This window comes from Pecten maximus, chromosome 8, assembly GCF_902652985.1.
Source record: "Pecten maximus chromosome 8, xPecMax1.1, whole genome shotgun sequence".
Taxonomy (NCBI): Eukaryota; Metazoa; Mollusca; class Bivalvia; order Pectinida; family Pectinidae; genus Pecten; species Pecten maximus.
The window spans coordinates 19,629,190-19,650,843 of NC_047022.1; the positions used below are offsets into that span (position 1 = coordinate 19,629,190).

The 21,654-nt window shown below is 35.5% G+C and overlaps 1 protein-coding gene across 1 annotated transcript in view; it reads right to left on the reverse strand.

The window, feature by feature from the left end:
* The window catches only part of LOC117332182, a 91,681-nt gene that overhangs the window by 34,501 nt on the left and 35,526 nt on the right, over nt 1-21,654 (reverse strand). The window contains exons 4-17 of the mRNA XM_033891065.1: nt 21,195-21,365; nt 16,728-16,829; nt 14,728-15,111; nt 12,866-12,913; nt 11,765-11,912; nt 11,213-11,352; nt 7,513-8,626; nt 6,746-6,967; nt 5,754-5,932; nt 3,452-3,749; nt 2,684-2,905; nt 1,697-1,875; nt 1,105-1,195; nt 364-442 (exon numbers count right to left, since the gene is read on the reverse strand). Of these exons, the coding sequence (XP_033746956.1) occupies nt 411-442; nt 1,105-1,195; nt 1,697-1,875; nt 2,684-2,905; nt 3,452-3,749; nt 5,754-5,932; nt 6,746-6,967; nt 7,513-8,626; nt 11,213-11,352; nt 11,765-11,912; nt 12,866-12,913; nt 14,728-15,111; nt 16,728-16,829; nt 21,195-21,365 (3,330 nt within the window). The 3' untranslated portion in view covers nt 364-410. The remainder of the gene's footprint in view (nt 1-363; nt 443-1,104; nt 1,196-1,696; nt 1,876-2,683; nt 2,906-3,451; nt 3,750-5,753; nt 5,933-6,745; nt 6,968-7,512; nt 8,627-11,212; nt 11,353-11,764; nt 11,913-12,865; nt 12,914-14,727; nt 15,112-16,727; nt 16,830-21,194; nt 21,366-21,654) is intronic.

The following is a 21,654-nucleotide window of genomic DNA, read 5'->3' on the forward strand; positions in this document are numbered from 1 at the left end:
ATCTTCTATCTTTACCAAAACTGAATTTGAAAGGCAATTCCTGAGGGCTATTCCATTAAAATATATACCTGACCCCAGGACTCCACAATAAATCACTTCTATCCATGGTTGCATTGTGAATTGCCTTCCTATAACTTCTATGTACTTCATTAAATGAATTCTATAAGTCGTACCCCTTAATCCACCATGAAGTCCAGGGATGAGGTAGATGTTTTACTGGAAAAGCTCAAAGCAGTGAACAGCAACGGAATCATATTTAAATCAGATTACTGCTTCAAGTAGTAACATTTTTGGCCCATCAAGCTGATGACCGCCAGGTTTCTGCCATTTTGTAGTAATAAATACTGAAAGAAATCTACTTACTTATTAGACGCTGTCGTTTCTCATCTGCACGTTTCTTCCATTCTGGCTCAGTAAGAACTGGTTCTGATCTCAGCAGTAGCTGTGTAAGCAAAAACCAGAGCGAAAAAAGTTTACAATTTAGAAACCTGTTATACCTGCATGGATATAGATTTAGTGATCATACTGTCAACTCAAAACTAGTGAATATCTTTGCGAGAAATGTTTGCTGCAGCTCTCTTGTTTAGATAGAAGTGAAGGTGAATGCAAATTAATGTTAGGTTTAAAAAAAAAAAAAAAAAAACCCAACAAAAATCCAATTTTAATAAAAAAAGAATAAATAAATAAATAAGGTTAATAATGAATGGATCTTTTAAACACATTTGTGACAGACAGACAAAAGTGTACCACTTCATGCCTTCAACCACTCGGAGAGATAGAGCCATAAAAAAAGACATTTGTCACTTTTGCAATTTGCAGTTGATAGAGATATTGATTTAGATTAAACAGTATCTATTGGTTTTAAAGGATAATAAAACAGTACACAAACAGAGAATAATAGAGAATATCAATTTAATCCATTTGTATTCATGAAACACTGACCTTGACCTTATGCGTCACTGCATTCAATGTTGACCAGAAAATGTGTATTAAAGCCAATTCTAAAACCTCCATCAGCATCATGTATTTTATCTTCAATTAATTATTTAGAATTCAGTATTTTCTCCTAAATAGTGGAGACCAACTAAAAACATTAGAACCTACTTTTTGGCATTGGTGTGGTTTTCTTCTTTAGAGCAAATTCTGTTTTCCATGAAGCTGCCCCGGCATCTGTAGAATCACTCTTGGCTTTAAGCTGTAGAAGAAAACAAACATTGTTTTCAGATTTGAAGGGTTATTATGATTTTCTACCAACTAAATTTTTGATACATGTAATATAATAGTTTGTGATTTTGTTTCACTCATTAATGATTTTTTTTTTATCTATCAAATCCATTTACATTCTGAAAATTAATTCACAATAACGGAAAAGATCAACAGATTTTATTTAGAAAATGTATCAATATTCAAGATGATTCATTTGAAGTAAGGGAGATAACTCATGCTTCTCTACAAGAACTAATATGTCTTTATTACTAGAGAATGTGAAGTGTGCTCACCCTGCTTAACCCTTAAATAAGAAAAATACAAAACTCAGCCAAAGTTCAAGTCAGGACTTTTGACGATTAGATCAAGGGTAAAAGTATAAATCTCTAACCAGTCTCTTTTTAAAACAAACAGTCTCTTTATTAAATGTTCTAGAAATGAATGTCAAACTTTAGCCCAGTGGACTTAAGTATAAGAAATAATAGTGTACCGGAGTGTCCACACTGTTTTCTTTGCGTAACTTCCTCCTCTCTGCCAGGTCCTTCTTCCACTGTGGAATGGAGGTCGTGTCGGCAGACGGTGGTGATATGACATTGAGGTTTGGTGTGGATTGATGGCGGTTGTCCTTCGTCTTCAGCCAGCTAGGTACATACTGGTCCCTGGTACCACCTGTACATAAACAGCGGGCGAGTGGATTTAAGATCAATAAAAAGAATTATAAATCTTATTTTACAACAATTGTGAGACAGGTTTTTATCAACCAATACTAATCACTCCTGTTGGCCCGGATGGAAGTACACACAGGTTCTTATGGTGGGTAGAAACCTGCGAAAACCCCACATGGCCAGGCAAGTGATGCCATACCTTTTCACGTTCGACTGGGGAAATGAAATCCCAGTCACACTGCTCAAATTTTATATGTAAATTGTGTTAATCATGATGTGAATATGAATTAAATTTACCCAGGGGTTTATAAGATATCTAAGGGATCCTTTCTCTTGGATTGAGATCTCCATTTCTCTTCCCTTGGACAGGGATATCCGCAATATTACTGGTGTGAGATTTTCTTGTTTCACGCTAGGTGGAGACAAGCTACAACAATTGCATTTCGTAATGTCAGCAATACAATGATGTCACAGCGACAATTCAATCATGTCACGTCAACATTTCCTTGCATTGATGTAACATCAATATTAGATACATAAGAGGGTAAACAGGGTAAGAGAAAAAAATCATTCCCCCCCATGGAAGTGAGACAGGGGAATCTCAACCCTCGGGGTAAGATTATTAAGCTTAAACTTAAGAATCTTACCCCTTGGGTTGGGATTCCCCTGTCTCACCCCCAAGAGGGATGAAAGATACTTTCTATCATATCCTAACGAAAACTGGGAATGTATGTGTGTAATGTTGGATAAAAAATCCTCAATCGAATATCAATAGTTTGTAAAACAATGGAGGCTGTTTAAGGAAAACTTACCTGATACAGGTGTGCGCTCCCTGCTGGAGCTAGAGCTAGAGCTGTCCCCATCCTTTGATCCAGTAGATGCCAGTCGGACACGCTCCTGGCTAGGCTTTCCGTTCAGTGAGTTTTCACTGCTCTCTGTGGATTCCTGGAGAGGGAGACCGTTGGGCGTCTTACGTAGGCGAGACATATCTGTCCATTGGGGTTTTCCATCCCCAGGTGTCTTGCTTTGGTTTTCTTGAAAATTTAAATCTACTATTATTAAATTGTTTACTTTATTTCAACAATTACTTTGTTTTGTTTACATAAAAACTTAAAATTTGAACTTGAACGCAGCATTACAGTATATCATAGCCTACATTGAAACTTTGGCAAAATCAGTCACATTAACTTTCGGACAAGCCTGACTTGAATTTATTAATTTTCAAAATCCCATTGAGCATGTCCCTTTAATATTTTTTGTTTTGTTTCAAATGTGTTAGATTTTGAAGAATATTGTAAAAAAGACGGTATATGATTATACCATTTCTTCATGTTGCTTGGCCTTTATTTTTGTGTAGCATAACTATTCAGCAAAATGGCTTTATACCTTGAAATGAAGCATGCACATATGCCAGTTGTAGTTCAGTCAAATGTGAACAAATTTTATTTCATTATCTTGCAATAAGCCCTTTCTTCTACTTCCAATTGATGTGATGGAACCTCTGGAGTTATTGAATAATGAAAGCAGTACATGTTACCTACAGCTTACAAGGTATTAAATATCTATGATGAAGTTCTCACCTTTGGTGTTGAGGATTTCTGCAGCTTTTTCTCGTTTCTCTGCAGCTGTTTTCATCCAAACAGGTGTTTCCTTCTCCTTCATCTGATCCAAACTCTCCTCGGACTTTGTAGATGTCTTTCTCAACTTCATATCCTTCATCCATGACGGTTCTTCTTTAGAGTCCTTGGCAGCAGCTTCTTTACTTCCCTCTATATCTGACTTTGGAGTATTCTTTAGTTGAGGAACATCAAATGTATGTTTGTTTTCTGATGGCCCTTTGGCAACATCATCAAATTCTAATTGTGTTTTTACTTTAAGCTGTAGAAGAAAACAAACATTATTTTCAGATTTCAAGGGTTATCATGGTTTTCTACCAACACACTTTTTGATACATGTAATATAATAGTTTGTGATTTTTTTTCACTCATTAATGAATTTTTTTCCCTGTTTGATCAAAACTATTTACATTCTGAAAATTAATTCACAATAAGAGAAAAGATGATTTTTTTTTAGAAAATGTATTCATTATATTAAAGATGATTCATTTGAAGTAAGGGAGATAACTCATGCTTCTCTACAAGAACTAACATGAGAATGTGAAGTGTGTTCACCTGCTTAATAACCCTTAAATAAGAACAAGAGATCCCAGAGGGATCTTGGCGCCCACCATTGAATGATCTTTATAGGTTCCATGTCAGATTGATCTTTTCTCTACTTTTCCCTTCCTCTAAGTCTTACTAATCTGTGTAAATTCAGAAACAGCCCTCTAGTACTTTGCAAACAGTTTAAGATTTAGCGATAATGGCTGTCTGTTGTTTTCGGATTGGTCCGAAAATGCAACACCAGGGACCAAGGGGAGCCTACATATGAAATTCGAGAAAGATCCCTTCAGTACCTTCTGTAAAATAGCGATAACAAACTTCAATTGTCAAAATACAAGATGGCTGCCTGTCGGGCAGGTTGTTTTCTGACTGGTCTCAAAATCCAATATGCATAACTAGGCACAGAGGGCAACCTACAAATGAAATTTCAGAAAGATCCCTTCAGCAATTTCTGATAAATAGCGACAACAAACTTGAATTGTCAAAATCCAAGATGGCTGCCTCTCGGCCATGTTGTTTTCCTATTGGTCCCAAGATGCAATATGCAGAACTACAGACCAAGGGCAACTTACAAAAACGTTTGAGAAAGATCCCTTCAGTACTTTCTCAGAAATAGCGATAACAAACTTCAATTGTCAAAATCCAAGATGGCTGCCAGTCGGCCATGTTGTTTTCCGATTGGTCTCAAAATGTAATATGCATAACTAGGCACCAAGGGGAACCTATATATGAAATTTGAGAAAGATCCCTTCAGTACTTTCTGAGAAATAGCGATAACAAACTTCAATTGTCAAAATCCAGATGGCTGCCTGTCGGCCATGTTGTTTTCCGATAGGTCTCAAAATGCAATATGCATAACTAGGCACCAAGGGGAACCTACATATGAAATTTGAGAAAGATCCCTTCAGTACTTTCTCAGAAATAGCGATAACAAACTTCAATTATCAAAATCCAAGATGGCTGCCTGTCGGCCATGTTGTTTTCCGATTGGTCTCAAAATGCAATATGCATAACCAGGGACCAAGGGGAGCCTACATATGAAATTTGAGAAAGATCCCTTCAGTACTTTCTCAGAAATAGCGATAACAAACTTCAATTATCAAAATCCAAGATGGCTGCCTGTCGGCCATGTTGTTTTCTGATTGGTCTCAAAATGCAATATGCATAACTAGGCACCAAGAGAAACATACATATGAAATTTGAGAAAGATCCCTTCAGTACTTTCTCAGAAATAGCGATAACAAACTTCAATTGTCAAAATCCAAGATGGCTGCCTGTCGGCCATGTTGTTTTCCGATTGGTCTCAAAATGCAATATGCATAACTAGACACCAAGGGGAACATACATATGAAATTTGAGAAAAATCCTTTCAGTACTTTCTGAGGATTAGCGATAACAAGAATTGTTTACGGACGGACGGAGGGACGGACGGACGGAGGGACGGACGGACGGACGGACGGACGAAGGACCACGGAAGCAGGGCGATTTGAATAGCCCACCATCTGATGATGGTGGGCTAAAAATACAAAACTCAGCCAAAGTTCAAGTCAGGACTTTTGACGATTGGATGAAGGGTAAAAGTATAAATCTCTAACCACTTTGCAGCAGAAATATGAAAATACAGTCTCTTTTTAAAATAGACAGTCTCTTTATTAAATGTTCTAGAAATGAATGTCAAACTTTAGCCCAGTGGACATAAGTATAAGAAATAATAGTGTACCGGAGTGTCAACACTGTTTTCTTTGCGTAACTTCCTCCTCTCTGCCAGGTCCTTCTTCCACTGTGGAATGGAGGTCGTGTCAGCAGACGGTGGTGATATAACATTGAGGTTTGGTGTGGATTGATGGCGGTTGTCCTTCGTCTTCAGCCAGCTAGGTACATACTGGTCCCTGGTACCACCTGTACATAAACAGCGGGTGAGTGGATTTAAGATCAATAAAAACAATTATAAATCTTATTTTACAACAATTGTGAGACAGGTTTTTATCAACCAATACTAATCACTCCTGTTGGCCCGGATGGAAGTACACACAGGTTCTTATGGTGGGAAGAAACCTGCGAAAACCCCACATGGCCAGGCAGGTGATCCCATACCTTTTCACGTTCGACTGGGGAAATGAAATCCCAGTCACACTGCTCAAGTTTTATATGTAAATTGTGTTAATCATGTTATGATGTGAATATGAATTAAATCTACCCAGGGGTTTGTAAGATATCTAAGGGATCCTTTCTCTTGGATTGAGAGCTCCTTTTCTCTTACCCTGGACAGGGATAATCGCAATTTTACTGGTGTGAGATTTTCTTGTTTCACCCTAGGTGGAGACAAGCTATAACAATTGCATTTCGTAATGTCAGCAATACCACAGCGACAATTCAATCACATCATGTCAAATTTCCTTGCATTGATGTAACATCCATATTAGATACATAAGAAGATAAAATGGGTAAGAGAAAAAAAATCGTCCCCCCCCTCCCCCCAATGGAAGTGAGACAGGGGAATCTCAACCCTCGGGGTAAGATTATTAAGCTTAAACTTAAGAATCTTACCCCTCGGGTTGGGATTCCCCTGTCTCACCCCCAAGAGGGATGAAAGATACTTTCTATCATATCCTAACGAAAACTGGGAATGTATGAGTGTAATGTGGGATAAAAAATCCTCAATCGAATATTAATGGTTTGTAAAACAATGGAGGCTGTTTAAGGAAAACTTACCTGATACAGGTGTGCGCTCCCTGCTGGAGCTAGAGCTAGAGCTGTCCCCATCCTTTGATCCAGTAGATGCCAGTCGGATACGCTCCTGGCTAGGCTTTCCGTTCAGTGAGTTTTCACTGCTCTCTGTAGATTCCTGGAGAGGGAGACCGTTGGGCGTCTTACGTAGGCGAGACATATCTGTCCATTGGGGTTTTCCATCCCCAGGTGTCTTGCTTTGGTTTTCTTGAAAATTTAAATCTACTATTATTAAATTGTTTACTTTATTTCAACAATTACTTTGTTTTGTTTACATTAAAACTTAAAATTTGAACTTGAACGCAGCATTACAGTATATCATAGCCTACATTGAAACTTTGGCAAAATCAGTCACATTAACTTTCGGACAAGCCTGACTTGAATTTATTAATTTTCAAAATCCCATTGAGCATGTCCCTTTAATATTTTTTTTTTGTTTCAAATGTGTTAGATTTTGAAGAATATTGTAAAAAAGACGGTATATGATTATACCATTTCTTCATGTTGCTTGGCCTTTATTTTTGTGTAGCATACCTATTCAGCAAAATGGCTTTATCCCTTGAAATGAAGCATGCACATATGCCAGTTGTAGTTCAGTCAAATGTGAACAAATTTTATTTCATTATCTTGCAATAAGCCCTTTCTTCTACTTCCAATTGATGTGATGGAACCTCTGGAGTTATTGAATAATGAAAGCAGGACATGTTACCTACAGCTTACTAGGTATTAAATATCTATGACGAAGTTCTCACCTTTGGTGTTGAGGATTTCTGCAGCTTTTTCTCGTTTCTCTGCAGCTGTTTTCATCCAAACAGGTGTTTCCTTCTCCTTCATCTGATCCAAACTCTCCTCGGACTTTGTAGATGTCTTTCTCAACTTCATATCCTTCATCCATGACGGTTCTTCTTTAGAGTCCTTGGCAGCAGCTTCTTTACTTCCCTCTATATCTGACTTTGGAGTATTCTTTAGTTGAGGAACATCAAATGTATGTTTGTTTTCTGATGGCCCTTTGGCAACATCATCGAATTCTAATTGTGTTTTTACTGGTCGATTATTCTTTAAGTTCGGGACATCAAAGGCCCCTCCACTGTTTAACTCCGAGCTATCACTTCGAGGGACTTTAGGAGTCCTTTTCAGCGATGGTAAGTCAAATTTACCCTTAGCTTCAGCACTAGTTGGAGGCTCGGCTTTGACTTTGGGAGTATTTCGGAGTGCAGGTTTATTAAAAGTTTTTTCTGACTCAATTTCTTGACTTTCTGATCGTTTTAAATCACTTGCAACTGTTTTTAGTGCAGGAACTTCAAATTTTCCCTCGTTTTCTGGCGATATTTTGGATCTATCAGCATCATCATCTCTTTGTACCCTCTTTAATGAAGGAGTATCGAAAATATTTTCACTTTCCTTCGCTGGTTTTACAGGTGACTTCTCACGATTAGAGTCCACTCTCCTAAGTGGTATATTGTATGGGGTCTCCTTGGAAACAGAGACAGGAGTTGTGTCCACCTCCATTTTAGGAACACTTTTTAGTGGCGGTTTGGAGAAAAGTTTTTCAGTTTCATCAACTTTCTCAGATTGTCTGGCAGGCTTTTCTGGTGCCACAGCTTTCAGTGTTGGAACTTCAAACGTGTCATTTTTCTCAACAACATTTTCTGTTTCTTGAGGTGTTGTTACTTTTCGGAGAGCGGGTTTTTCAAATTCTGGAGACACCGCCTTTTCCTGATCTTGGTTGTCAGGTGTCCTTGTTGGCCTGAGTTGTGGCATGGGTAATTTGACCCCCATAGCTTTGGGGTCTCTCTTTCGCTCCACAGGGGTCATTTCTTCATCTGGAGATGCTCTGGGTTGTGGAGTTTTCCTTGGCAACATGGGCTATTAAAAATCCAAACACATTCTTTCCCTTAATTTTAACCAGAATTGAATTTAAAAAGAAATGTCCATTGTAAGACTAACTCTTACCAACAAATTTTTAGAATACAGTTTTCAATTTTTTCAAAAATCATTATTATGAACTAAAATATCACAAGCATTCAATGGGAAATCCCTGTATCTTCAATAGTAATAATATTCATGTTAAATGTTGATAATCAAGGTACCAAATTTTACTTATAGCTGTTGTGCATGAAGGGCCACCCCTCAGGGGTCAGAGCCACCATTTATGCAAAATCTCTTCCCCTTCCCCCAAGGATGTTACTGACCAAATTGGGTTCAAATCCATTCATAACTTTATGACTAGTAGAGATTTAGAGGAATTACCTCTATTTCCCATATTTGGCCCCGCCCCTTTGGCCCCTCGGGGGTCAGAATCACCATTTATGCAAAATCTGTTTCCCTTCCCCCAAGGATGTTTCTGACCAAATTGGGTTGAAATCCATTCATAACTTTATGACTAGTAGTGATTTAAAGGAATTACCTCTATTTCCCATATTGGGCCCCGCCCCTTTGGCCCCTCGGGGGTCAGAGCCACCATTTATGCAAAATCTCTTCCCCTTCCCCCAAGGATGTTTCTGACCAAATTGGGTTGAAATCCATTCATAACTTTATGACTAGTAGAGATTTAGAGGAATTACCTCTATTTCCCATATTTGGCCCCGCCCCTTTGGCCCCTCGGGGGTCAGAATCACCATTTATGCAAAATCTGTTCCCCTTCTCCCAAGGATGTTTCTGACCATATTGGGTTGAAATCCATTCATAACTTTATGACTAGTAGCGATTTAAAGGAATTACCTCTATTTCCCCTATTGGGCCCCGCCCCTTTGGCCCCTCAGGGGTCAGAGTCACCATTTATGCAAAATCTGTTCCCATTCTGCCAAGGATGTTTCTGGCCAAATTTGGTCAAAATCCAATAAGAACTTTATGACTAGTAGCGATTTGAAGCAAATGTTGACGGACGGACGGACGGACGGACGACGGACGACGGACGGACGGACGACGGACGCCGCGCCATGGCATAAGCTCACCGGACCTTTGGTCCAGGTGAGCTAATAAAATGACACGAAATAAGACAAATTTTTTTCTTCTTAAAATTAATTGTGCATTTCTGGATGTTTTACTGATGAAGATCCTATGTCATTTTAAGGAATTTTATATTCTATATTATTTTTCAAAAGGCTTGGGTTGCTGCGGAAAGATATACTTTTTTAAAGCTCATGAGAATTGGCATACTATGATTTCGGTGTTTAAAATGTCTGTCATGTTTCTGGATAAACCAGATCACGATAACCTGCATATAAGATTCAAGTGAAAACTGTCCCACAAAATTTTTAAAGTCCTGTATTCAATTAACTGCTTTTTTCTCTCCATATATTAATTGATCTGTATCATGATTAGATATTTGATCTTTGATAACTTTCATTAGAAGAAACTCAGCAATTTTTGTTTGTTACCGATGAATGGGTCTACCTTATCTGTTCTGGTGATTTGTTGAATTGCACATTAAATGTTATATATGGAAGTGCATTTCACTGCCGACTGACTTAAATCATGCGACCACTTTATTACTATTTCTATTGTGGAAACGAGTTAGGTTTTGCTTGGTTTAAACCAGATCAGCTAGCAAGGCCATGTTTGTAGGCTTATTTCTTGGATAACTCCAGAACCAATCAGAAGTATTCTACTTGCATTTGAAGTATCAAATGTATAAACAATCGGAGATTTCACTTATTGCTTGCCAAGTCTATTGGAAAATCAACTGGAGGGTGTACAAGTTACCTCCCCTTGCACCAACCAGGCAGCAAGCAGAATAATTTGAGCAGAAAATAGTTCAGAATACCCAATGATAAAGCAGGTTATTGTCTAAGATTCTAACTTTTTCTATAATTTATCATATCTATGACATTATTACTAAACAGATGTATTCAAATATATTAAAGCATGAATCATATTATTTAATAACAAATAAATTCTTCCCAGATGGATACAGTGTGTTGTTAGTTTTTTTTTGGAAAGAAATATGATTCGGTCCCATCCTAAACTCCTCAGGATTTATCACGGAAATAAGCTGCAGTTGATTCAACCAAGAGTTCCTTATGAATTAGTCCTCACCAAAGTTTGCACAGCACCTAATTATGACACTATGATTTAAACTTTAAAATTAGAAGAATTTCCTACTTTTTGCTTTTTTGTTGTAATGCCTAATAAATTCATGTCATAGAATTAAAGTTAAGACTTGCGTATATTGCACCATAGTTTTCTCTAATCAGGGTCAATATCAGTACTGTTTTAAACATTTAAGAAATATCTCATCAGATTTCTGCCCATAAAATTTGAAAGCTTTAAGTCAAGCACATAACAATTTAATTTTTTCTTACAGAGGCAATGTCATTATTGATTTAGACATGAAAAATTCTCTCTCGGAGTTATCTCACCATGAACATTTAAAAAGACTGTCAAATGAGAATTATCAAACAGCTTAATCTAGGTCAATAGAAATCTTGGAAATGAGACTAGTTAGCCCACCTGTCCCAAACCTGGAAGAGGCATCATCAAATGACTGGATTTTTTCGCTGGCGGTGAAGTTGGATCTGGTGAGCCAGACTTGTCAAAAACCTCTTCGTCACCAAAACCGTTTATTTCCTTTGATGATGATTCTTTGGCCTCTGAAAAATAAGAAAAATAAGGCAAGATCAAATTTAAATTCAAACTTAATTCTCAGCATTTTTAAAATATTTTTTTTTAATAAAATAAAAAGGTTGAAAAAAGAACACATTGTGAAATCAAAATTTTACACTTAAATTATCACAGCAATTTGAATCTAAACGATTTATAAAGTGTTTCTGAAAATGTTCTTAAAAATCTACAAATCCAGTTTTAAATTTAAGAATCAAGTGAACTAAAATTTGAAAAAAAAATTAAATTATTGAAAAATAATCTGTTCTTTTCTTTCATATCCTATACTACGATGACATTGCATTTGGCTAAAAAGGCAAAACATTAATCTTGAGAAAAACTATTACCTTATCACAAAGATAATTCAAGAAATGTTTCTGAATAGTTCATGTAAGCACCTACCAGTTGTGTCCTGAAAGTGACTATCCTCCGAGGAGCTGAGGATGTTTCTCACATTGGTACGTGTTGGCTTGCGCCGTCGCGCCAGTGAACCTTTCTTTCTCAGTGACGTCTTCTGCTTTCCAATATTCACATCCAAATGTGACGTATCCTACAGGATATGAGTCGCACAGGTGAAGTAAGGTCATATGAATATCTAATAGAGGTCAACTAAGGTCAATTTAATAACACTTTATCAAACTATTACAAAGATGCAGAACTTTTCAAAAATTATTGCAAAAACAATTCACCAACTCTGAAGTAAGAATTCAGGAATGTGAATAACCCCAGGCTATCATCATAAACAAGCTAGTATCTTATACATATAACTGCTTGTCATTTATCACCAAGAGCATGCACCAAAAGGAAAAGGAAGAAAGGACCTGCTTTGTTCAAAACGATGGATCAATGCTTTGTAAATTTACAATATCTTTTTCTGAACTTCTAGGCCACACAATCAAGTGTTGAAGAGATTGGTAAAAAGTGTTTATCACCAAGTTTTTAATTGTGTTTAAGATATCAACCAAATGGTTAAAAAGGTTTGCCTTGTTAAAATCCTGAGCCACGAGAAATGACAGTAATAAAATTATTTAACCTTCCCCATTAAGTTATTAGTATCAATGCACATGGGTAGAATGTGTGAATAATGGTTTGTGAATTTTCATATCCAAAACAATCACTGTAGTTAACATTTCTGCTCAGAAAATTACCACCTAATCAGACTTGTTATTATCTTTATCTCCTTTAAAAAAAGTTTCCAACTTAGGATCTTATTAATCTAGTTCATCTATCAAATTATCTGAGAACTTCTGGTTTAGAATTAATAATAATAATATCAATAACAATGTACTGGACACAGGAAAATGCCTAATTACCCAGATCAGATGTTCTCTGACAGTGGATAGGTTTATCATTGTCTATTTCATGATTGAAAAAGCATTCTGGTTGTTCCCAGTACTGATCAAGCCTGGCCTCAAATGTTTTAATTGAATTGATTGGTCTAGCTTCCAGGAATGTTGGAACCAATATATCAATCACAAATAAATAAGCTCTGAAAATATTTACCCCAACATCATTGAAGTCCAGACTAGCTTCTCTCTTTAGCTGGCCGTTCTAAAACACACGCAAAGCAGCTATAAACAATAAAGCAAAGTATTCTAGCTCACACATCAGTCTTCAAAGGGTCGCTTATTACACAGGTGGTCACTTAACACAGGTGGTCACTTAGTAAAGGAGGTCACTTACACAGGTGGTCACTTAACACAGGTGGTCACTTAGTAAAGGTGGTCACTTAACACAGGTGGTCACTTAGAACAGGTGGTTATTTAACACAGGTGATCACTTAGCACAGGTGGTCACTCAGCAAAGGAGGTCACTTACACATGTGGTCACTTAGAACAGGAGGTCACTTAACACAGGTGGTCACTTAGCAAAGAATGTCACTTAACACAGGTGGTCACTCAGCACAGTTTGTCACTTAACACAGGTGGTCACTTAGCAAAGAAGGCCACTTAACACAGGTGGTGACTTAACACAGTTTGTCACTTAGCAAAGGAGGTCACTTAACACAGTTTGTCACTTAGCAAAGGAGGTCACTTAACACAGTTTGTCACTTAACACGGGTGGTCACTTAGCAAAGAATGTCATTTAACACAGTTTGTCACTTGACACAGGTGGTCACTTAGCAAAGGAGGTCATTTAACACAGTTTGTCACTTAACACAGGTGGTCACTTAGCAAAGGAGGTCACTTAGCAAAGAATGTCACTTAACACAGGTGGTCACTCAGTACAGTTTGTCACTTAACACAGGTGGTCACTCAGCACAGTTTGTCACTTAACACAGATGGTCACTTAGCACAGTTTGTCACTTACTTTTACACAGTTTGTCACTTAACACAGTTTGTCACTTTACACAGATGGTCACCTAACACAGGTGGTCACTAAATTAACACAGGTAGTCACTTAACACAGGTTGTCACTTAACACAGATGGTCACTTAAGACATGTGTTCTTAACATAGGTGGTCACTTAACACAGGTGGTTTTTTAACAGTTTGTCACTCAACACAGGTTGTCAGATAACTTACAGGTAGTCTCTTAACAGAGGTGGATTCTTAACACAAGTTGTCTCTAAACACAGGAAGCTGTTTAACACAGTTAGTCTCTTAGTACAGATGGTCAATAAACACAGGTGTTTTCAGTAAAGGTGGTCATTTAAAACAGTTGTCATATAACACAGGTGATCTCTTAATTAACAGCCAGGTGGTTACTTTTAAACATAAGAGTTTCCAATGCAGGTAGTCATTTTAACATAGGTGTTTTCAGCAGAGGTAGTCGTTTACACAGGTTAGCACTTGGTACAGGTGGTCAATAAACACAGGTGGTCAATAAACACAGGTGGTCAATAAACACAGGTTGTCAATAAACACAGGTGGTCAATAAACACAGGTTTGAAAGTAAAAAGCAAGTTTTCTAGCTCTATTTAGGTTGGTCGATTTCAAAATACAAACAAAAACAGCTTAATAGCTTATCAAGCAAACTCTCATTTACAGTGGTGGTCAAATCAAGGAGACCTCAAGCAGGTTTGAATATATAAATTTGCAGTTTTTCTAGAAAAAGATACACAACAGCTATAGAAACAATCCAATCTATATTTTGAAAGATTTTTCCAAGTTAAGTCTTGTGCTTCAGTTCTTATGAGCTCACTTCATATGAAATAAGTCGCAATGGGAGATCTTAAAAATAGAATCTTAAACATGAGCACAGCTAAAGGGTCAATTTATCGGTTAAAAAGTTCTTCACAAGTCCATGAACCGTGGTATATAATATGGGTAATAATTAAGCAATGTCGAAAATGAACAACTTTTAGGAACAATATTTTGGATTATTGTACATAAAAGAAGAAAAACATCTATGATGACCTCTCACCTCTGCTGTGCTGTCATCCATGTCGGATAGAACAGCCTCTTTCTCATCTACATCACGTGTTTCAGCATCTGGTTCATCATGATCAGTCACCATCACCTCAACATTTGCTTCAGGTTCTTCGTCTAAAACTCCCTCAACGTCCAGTGGTGGTTCCTCTTCGTCAGAGGTCAAAAGGTCAGTGACTGAAGCCCTGGACTCCTCTACCTCCCCAAATATCTCATCAATGGTCTTCTGGTCCTCCAGTTTCTGTGGGGGCTCAGATTCCTTGGAATCATCTTCCTTCAAATCATCTTCCTTATCTTTTGTTCGGCCCAACCTATCCTCAAACTGGGTGTAGGATTTTTTGCTCTGAGCTGCCATAGCGTTAAAAGATGCATCCGTGATCTGTCCAAAGTCAAAAGAAAAGACTAAAATGTATTAATATTTGTGAGTTTGCAAAAAGATATGTTGATTTGTTTTAAGGTTGTAATTCTAAATACATGTACTTATTTGAATTCTTACATAATGTTTGATATGTTGATCAAATTATTTACTGAAATTGTATATCATTGTAAATTCAAAGATGAAATCTGATTATATACAGCTAAAAACTGTCCTTTCTTCATTTAATATTACTGTTGTCCTATTCTCTCAATACAAGCAATTTTATAAAATTTATAAAAATTGAAATATACTAATTCTTAATTTCCATTTCAAAGGTAAAGAACACATTGTCAAAATTGCATCAGATATATTTTCAAAATTAACTTGAGTTGTAGCAGATGATCAATTTAAATTGATTTACTGAAATCAGAATTTCTATACCTGGAAATGTATTTAAGCAAAATCTAGCTCTGGTTACTTTAGATCTTACCAAGAGAATTCTAGTATCTGAGGATGCAGTTAAAAAAGGTCAAAGTTAAAGCTCATTGTTCCCATATTGATCCATGCATTATCTATCGTTTTACTGTCATATGTCAGGTTTGTTTCGAAATAAAAGCTAGAATTATTACTATCCAAGAAGATTAGCTTGTTAATGAGTATTGAGAAGTTGATTGTATTTTGAGAATTGCAGTTATATAAAAATCTTTCACATATTCCACATTAAAAAATGATTTTTTGTTATCTATATAAGTATGCTTTATATCGCTAGTGGAGAATTTAAGTGCTAAATCAAACCAGAAGCATTTCATAAAAATAATGTCATAAGAATTTTGTGAGTGTCATTTTAGGTCCAACATCATGCACAGTGACAACTATGGTACATTACACCATATATACTGCAATAGAAGTTCACGTAGTGATAAGTGCAACTGTCATGGCGTCATGCACAACCACACAAAAGAAATTATTTGTTTGTTCTATAAAGCATTCAGAACTACAATCCTTATCTGCTAATAAGACCATGCCTGCCAATAAGCCCATCCATTTTTTTTTTGCAGTTCAGTTTAAATTTCACCAACTACAGAAATGTCCTATAATTATTCCAACCCTAATTGTGGACAGCACCTTATATGTTGACCCCATAGCCTTAGTACAGGACAAATACTGTAAATCTTAAAATGAGCACAAGAATTTCAGCCAATAACGAAATCAAAAGCAACTAGAAAACTAGAAGTTAGTGACAATATAATACGTTAATGCTTAGTTAGAGGTTGATTAGTGATGCATGCATTAGTTAGTTTAATATACTTTAAAACATTTAGTGTCAATTAACATTGTGCATATTAGAAAGTAACTGATCCGTTTAATTTTTCTTGTACAAACAATTTGATTCTATCCCACGTCCATATTCCCAACACCTCAATGACATACATAAAATCTTTTTCTTTAAGTACCATTATAGAATATATTTTCATGATCTTATTTCCAGCTTGGTAGAATTTTTTTTCTTTTGATTTTAAGATAAATATTGACAGAAATAAGTGAAAGTCTATCTGATATTCAGATGCAGATTAAAAATATCAAAGACAGATAAAAGTTTGAGAAAAACTTTGGCAATTTTCTGACAGTTAACAAACCTGTGGACTAAGTGACCCCGTGGTCAAGATATCATCAAGGTCAGGGTCAAGGTCATCCTCTTCCAAACCTGCCAGCAAGTCTTCGAAACTCCGCTCCATTGTCTGGTAGTAAGCAAAACATTCACAAGCACAGGTACAATCTGTCCCCATGGCGACTTATCTCACTCAAAAAACATGAGTGTGTTATGTACGACATGAAGAGGTGATGTGATTTATATAAAAGAAAATAGAAATGTCAATTTAAAGATGGGTCCACGCGTATCTTCAGATTTTTTTCCTTCCATGATAACACACTATTTATGATAGAATGCCGTTATGAAATGCTGGTTGATGGAAAGTGTTTGATCAATTTAGGATCACTCAGAGCCAGTGACACTTTAAAATTTTGAGAAGTCATATTGTTTTGTGGGAAAGAAATTTTTACTTTTTAATACTGCAAGTTAATTACTTTACACATTTTCTAAACGTTTAATTATATTACTTTTGCAATCTTGGAAAAATAGAAATTATTAAACACTTTCACTGGGAATTAATTATCAACCTGAAAAAGTGTTTCATTTCATTACATACTTTACACATTTTCTTAAGCTTATAACTTTGGCAATCCTGGAAAACACATTTTTTTCATGTTTTCACTAGGAAAATTTGAGCAAATATTACAGGAACCCATCTTTAACCATGCATTGATATATGATATGTGCAAAAAAAAAAAAAAAAACATTATCTGATATATGAATACTGCGTTATGAAATCAGATACTGTGAATGTGAACCTGATCATATTAGATTTCCACATATCCTCACCAATAATCTAATCATACACATTTTTGTGCTAGTCAATGATATAATTCTATGCATGTAGAAAAAGACCTATATATGATGTATAAAAAGAAAAAAAAGAAAGAAAAAAATTTGCCATATTAATAATTATCAGAATGCAACATTTGCAAATGAGAGTAAAGGGCGTGGAAAATTCTAATTTGATACCACAAAAATAAGTATATGTCTATAAATATCAAAATCAGGGAATTGATAATACCAATACATGTATATCACTATCAGTAACCCTTCTTAGAAAATTGATCTTCTCCTAAATTATTTTCTTCCTTTAGCTAATACATATGTATTTTCATCCTAAATTTTTTTCTACAAGTTTACGGACGCATTAGAGCAATTTTATTTTGTTTTTGCCATAAAATCGGTTATACTGTCACATTTTTTTGGATGTGGGCGGGCCTGAGAACCAATTAATTAATTGTTTTTGGTCTAATATTGTGATAAACATTATCTATATACATTATATATAGTGCCAATTTCCAATAGGTAAATATTACAATTATTCTGTATAAATGTAGAAATATTTTAGGAATGTCAGTGTGAGACTGACAACAGGTAATCGTATAAACAATTTGGCAAGTATATGAGTAACAGAGTTATGCAATGAGCAATGTACATATGATGTGTCATGAACTAAAGGGACATAACTGTGTTTGTAATATGAACTGGGAACGCATTTAAGTATGCAACAAATTCCTTCATTCATTCGAAGATGTTAACATCTTTATAATAACCAGAATGTATGTGGACTGGAGACTTCATGAAATATGCCATGTGGCACATGGGTCACCGAGGGCCAGAACTCTGGATAAAGTGTAACCAAAGAATTGATTTTAGTACACGCTGTCATGTATGATATTCCTCTACCCGAAGGGACTTTTGCATACACATTTTGGCATGGGTACACAACAGAATATAGGAGTTTTACATGGTTTAATTTCCTCTCAGTAGCAAGGGCCATATGAAGATGCATATTTGAGGCCGGGTCATGAAATACGCTTTGGGAGACATGACATATTGTTAACCAAGGGCAACAACTCCTTATAATATATTAGAATGGGATGTAAAGACTTAAATGTTTTTGTATGCAATATTCCTCTATCCTAATGGATAACTCCCTTTACATTTGGGGAATGTAGTCAACAAGAGTATGTGAACTAATGCCCTGACAAGACATAATGGAAACCTGTTAAGTACCAGAAAGGGAGTAGTAAAGACGGTACCATACATTATCTATAGAGCAAACATGGCTGAATTCTTTCTCGATATGATAGTACTTAATATGATCAGGCAATATTCTGGTACTAGAAGTTAGGATTAATACATTTAGTTTGTCCATGTCTTGTCTTGAGAATAATACAGCTGAAAATATTTCAGAGTTTATCATTATGATATTCTGAGAAAAATTGACAAGATTTTTTTTCTTTAACATAAAAAGTTATCACAGGAATGTTTATACAATGTATATTACTAGAGAGCACTACACCTGATATGTACACAGAGAAAAACCATAAACTATTGTTAATGAATTGTAAAATTCTTACTAAAAAAAAACAGACCATATTTCTCAAAAGCAAATCAATTATGCTAAATAATATACTGGTACACACATATATGTAAATTATATATATATCAACTATCCTGTGAACTATATCGTATAATGTGCATGAAAAATGTAATGACATATAATACTACAAATATAAAATATATCAAGAGATATGCAATTCTTTATGCATGGATGTATATACATATATATATATAGAATGCCTAGAAAATTTGACAATTTACTTGTCTGTACTGTCATTATTATTACTACATGATATATATAGACAAATATTGAAAAAATTTGCAAAAAACTATTTTAGGTAAAGATTTTGTGCATTCAGCATTCATTAAACTTCTGAGTTTTGTCATTTGTCAAATTTTCTCAATATTTTCAAATGGGCAGTGATAAAGGTCGATTTTCAATGATATATGATGTGCATGTTAGAAGAAAAAAAATATAATCATATACATGTAGGGAGGGTGTGGGTTGATTGTCTATGGTGTCTAAATTAATATTAGTATGAATATATTATATCAGGAAAAACTCATCATCACTGCATTGGAAAACACTCATTACGAAGTTATTTCAGGAAAATAAAATCGACATCTGCTTTTGCTTTTTTATTTTATGTAATTATATATCAAAGATAATTTTACTCAGCCTACTGTAAGATTAAACATTATAAAACCGCATCAAAATTCATTGAAATCCTTTTGATATTACTGCGTTTTCAAATATCTATTATGATTTCTGTTTCAAATACACCTTTCCTACATTTTAAGGGGCTGTAATCAGTCGGATAAAGTGCCGGCAATTTAATTAACCTCAGGTAAAGATCTGAGGTACGTGGTTCGACGATCCCTACTTCTTGTTAGTTTGTGTTTCTCTGGAAGCTCAGAGAAATGGTCCAGTCTGTGATATATATCACGGCTGTGTCCTTTGGCAAGACACTTTACCCTAATTGCTCTGGATAGCATTCGATGGACTTGTCAGACATCTTGTATGTTGTTCAGTACTGATGTAGTCACCAACTACTACAAGGAGACCACGCCTCCAAAAGACCCTGACTAATCTCGGGGTGATAAACCCAGTAAACAAACAAACAAACAAATCCTACATTTTATATACAAATACATGTATACCAATGTGTGCCACAACTGATTAAAACTTGTCATTAAACAGTTCCCATTTCAAAGAATGATTGCTGTTAGATCAGATATAGTCAAAATATACTTCCCATTATTTCTTTTAAAGATTTTGAGGTAGAAATACAAGAAGTAAAGAATGTTTTCCGACTCTAACCACAAAGACAGTAACCCAAGGATTTGAGTAATTTGTATTTGAAAAGTTGTAGACTTTTACTAGAAAAATATTAACTGAATACTTCACTTCAATAACTAATGAACTCATTTTTTTATTTGAAGAAAAATACATGCAATAATTTTACAGAAAATGAAAAAGTATTTCTAGAACTGGTTCCCAATCTTTAAACAAAGAATGAAAATGATAGTTTTACTCTGTTTCCCTAACTGGTGCTATTTGACAAAATTATATTCATTTTGGCAAAATACTGATTTAAGGAAATAGCCATGATTTTTATCTGGAGTCAGCTCGTATATTTACCATTACATAACATAATATAAATTCAAAAGAGAATATTACTAAAATGCTTTCATATATACTTCAATCCAACGTGTTTAGCTGAATTTGCTCTCCTCAAAAAAAAAAAAAAAAAAATGGAAAATGTATATATAAGCCTGGTTTATAGCTATAATCTATTTCAATGATTTCTTCGTTCGTTTTATGTCTGTTGAGAGATTTTATGTGTCTGTTACGTAATATTGATTTTTCTCTCTCCAGCTTAATAGCCTTTCAACATACTGGCACATGCAGCATGCTTTCTTCATAGATATATATCTCCCAACAATAACGACAAAAGAAAAAATAATATCCAAAGCGAAATAATGTAACTCTTTGATGTTAAATATATTTTACAGACTAAACTAACACAGTTGTTTAGGTAATCACATTCACTGTTATTATATATAGCCATGCTATTTCTGTCAACGTGCTCAAAATTCTCACCCTGTTCATTTTGCCTCTTTTCGGATCTGCCATGTCGTCTTCCTTTTTCGATGTCCGAGTGTCCTTGGCAAAGTCAAGAAGGTCAGGTCGCCCGACAGGCTGGACAGTGTCCGAATCTGGTCCAGAGGTCACTGTCCACTTCTTCAGTGTTGGCTCGCTATCGGATGTCTCCTGTTAATATAAAGCCAAGGTAAGTAAACTAATAAGGTCATTTCAAGGTCATACCAATATTGATAAATATTCATGAATAATTTTTGAGTTATCTCCACAAGAAATAAACTGCTTATGAAAATTTATGGGTTTCAAAGCTATATATAATTATTAGGACTTTTTCAAAATGGTCAGACAAAAAATATATGTTATTAAACTCTAGATCTATCAATGTGACCTAAATACGCTCATGCCTGGTAAATAACACAATCCTTGTTTAATTATTATCTACCAGCTTGTTTTTATTTGA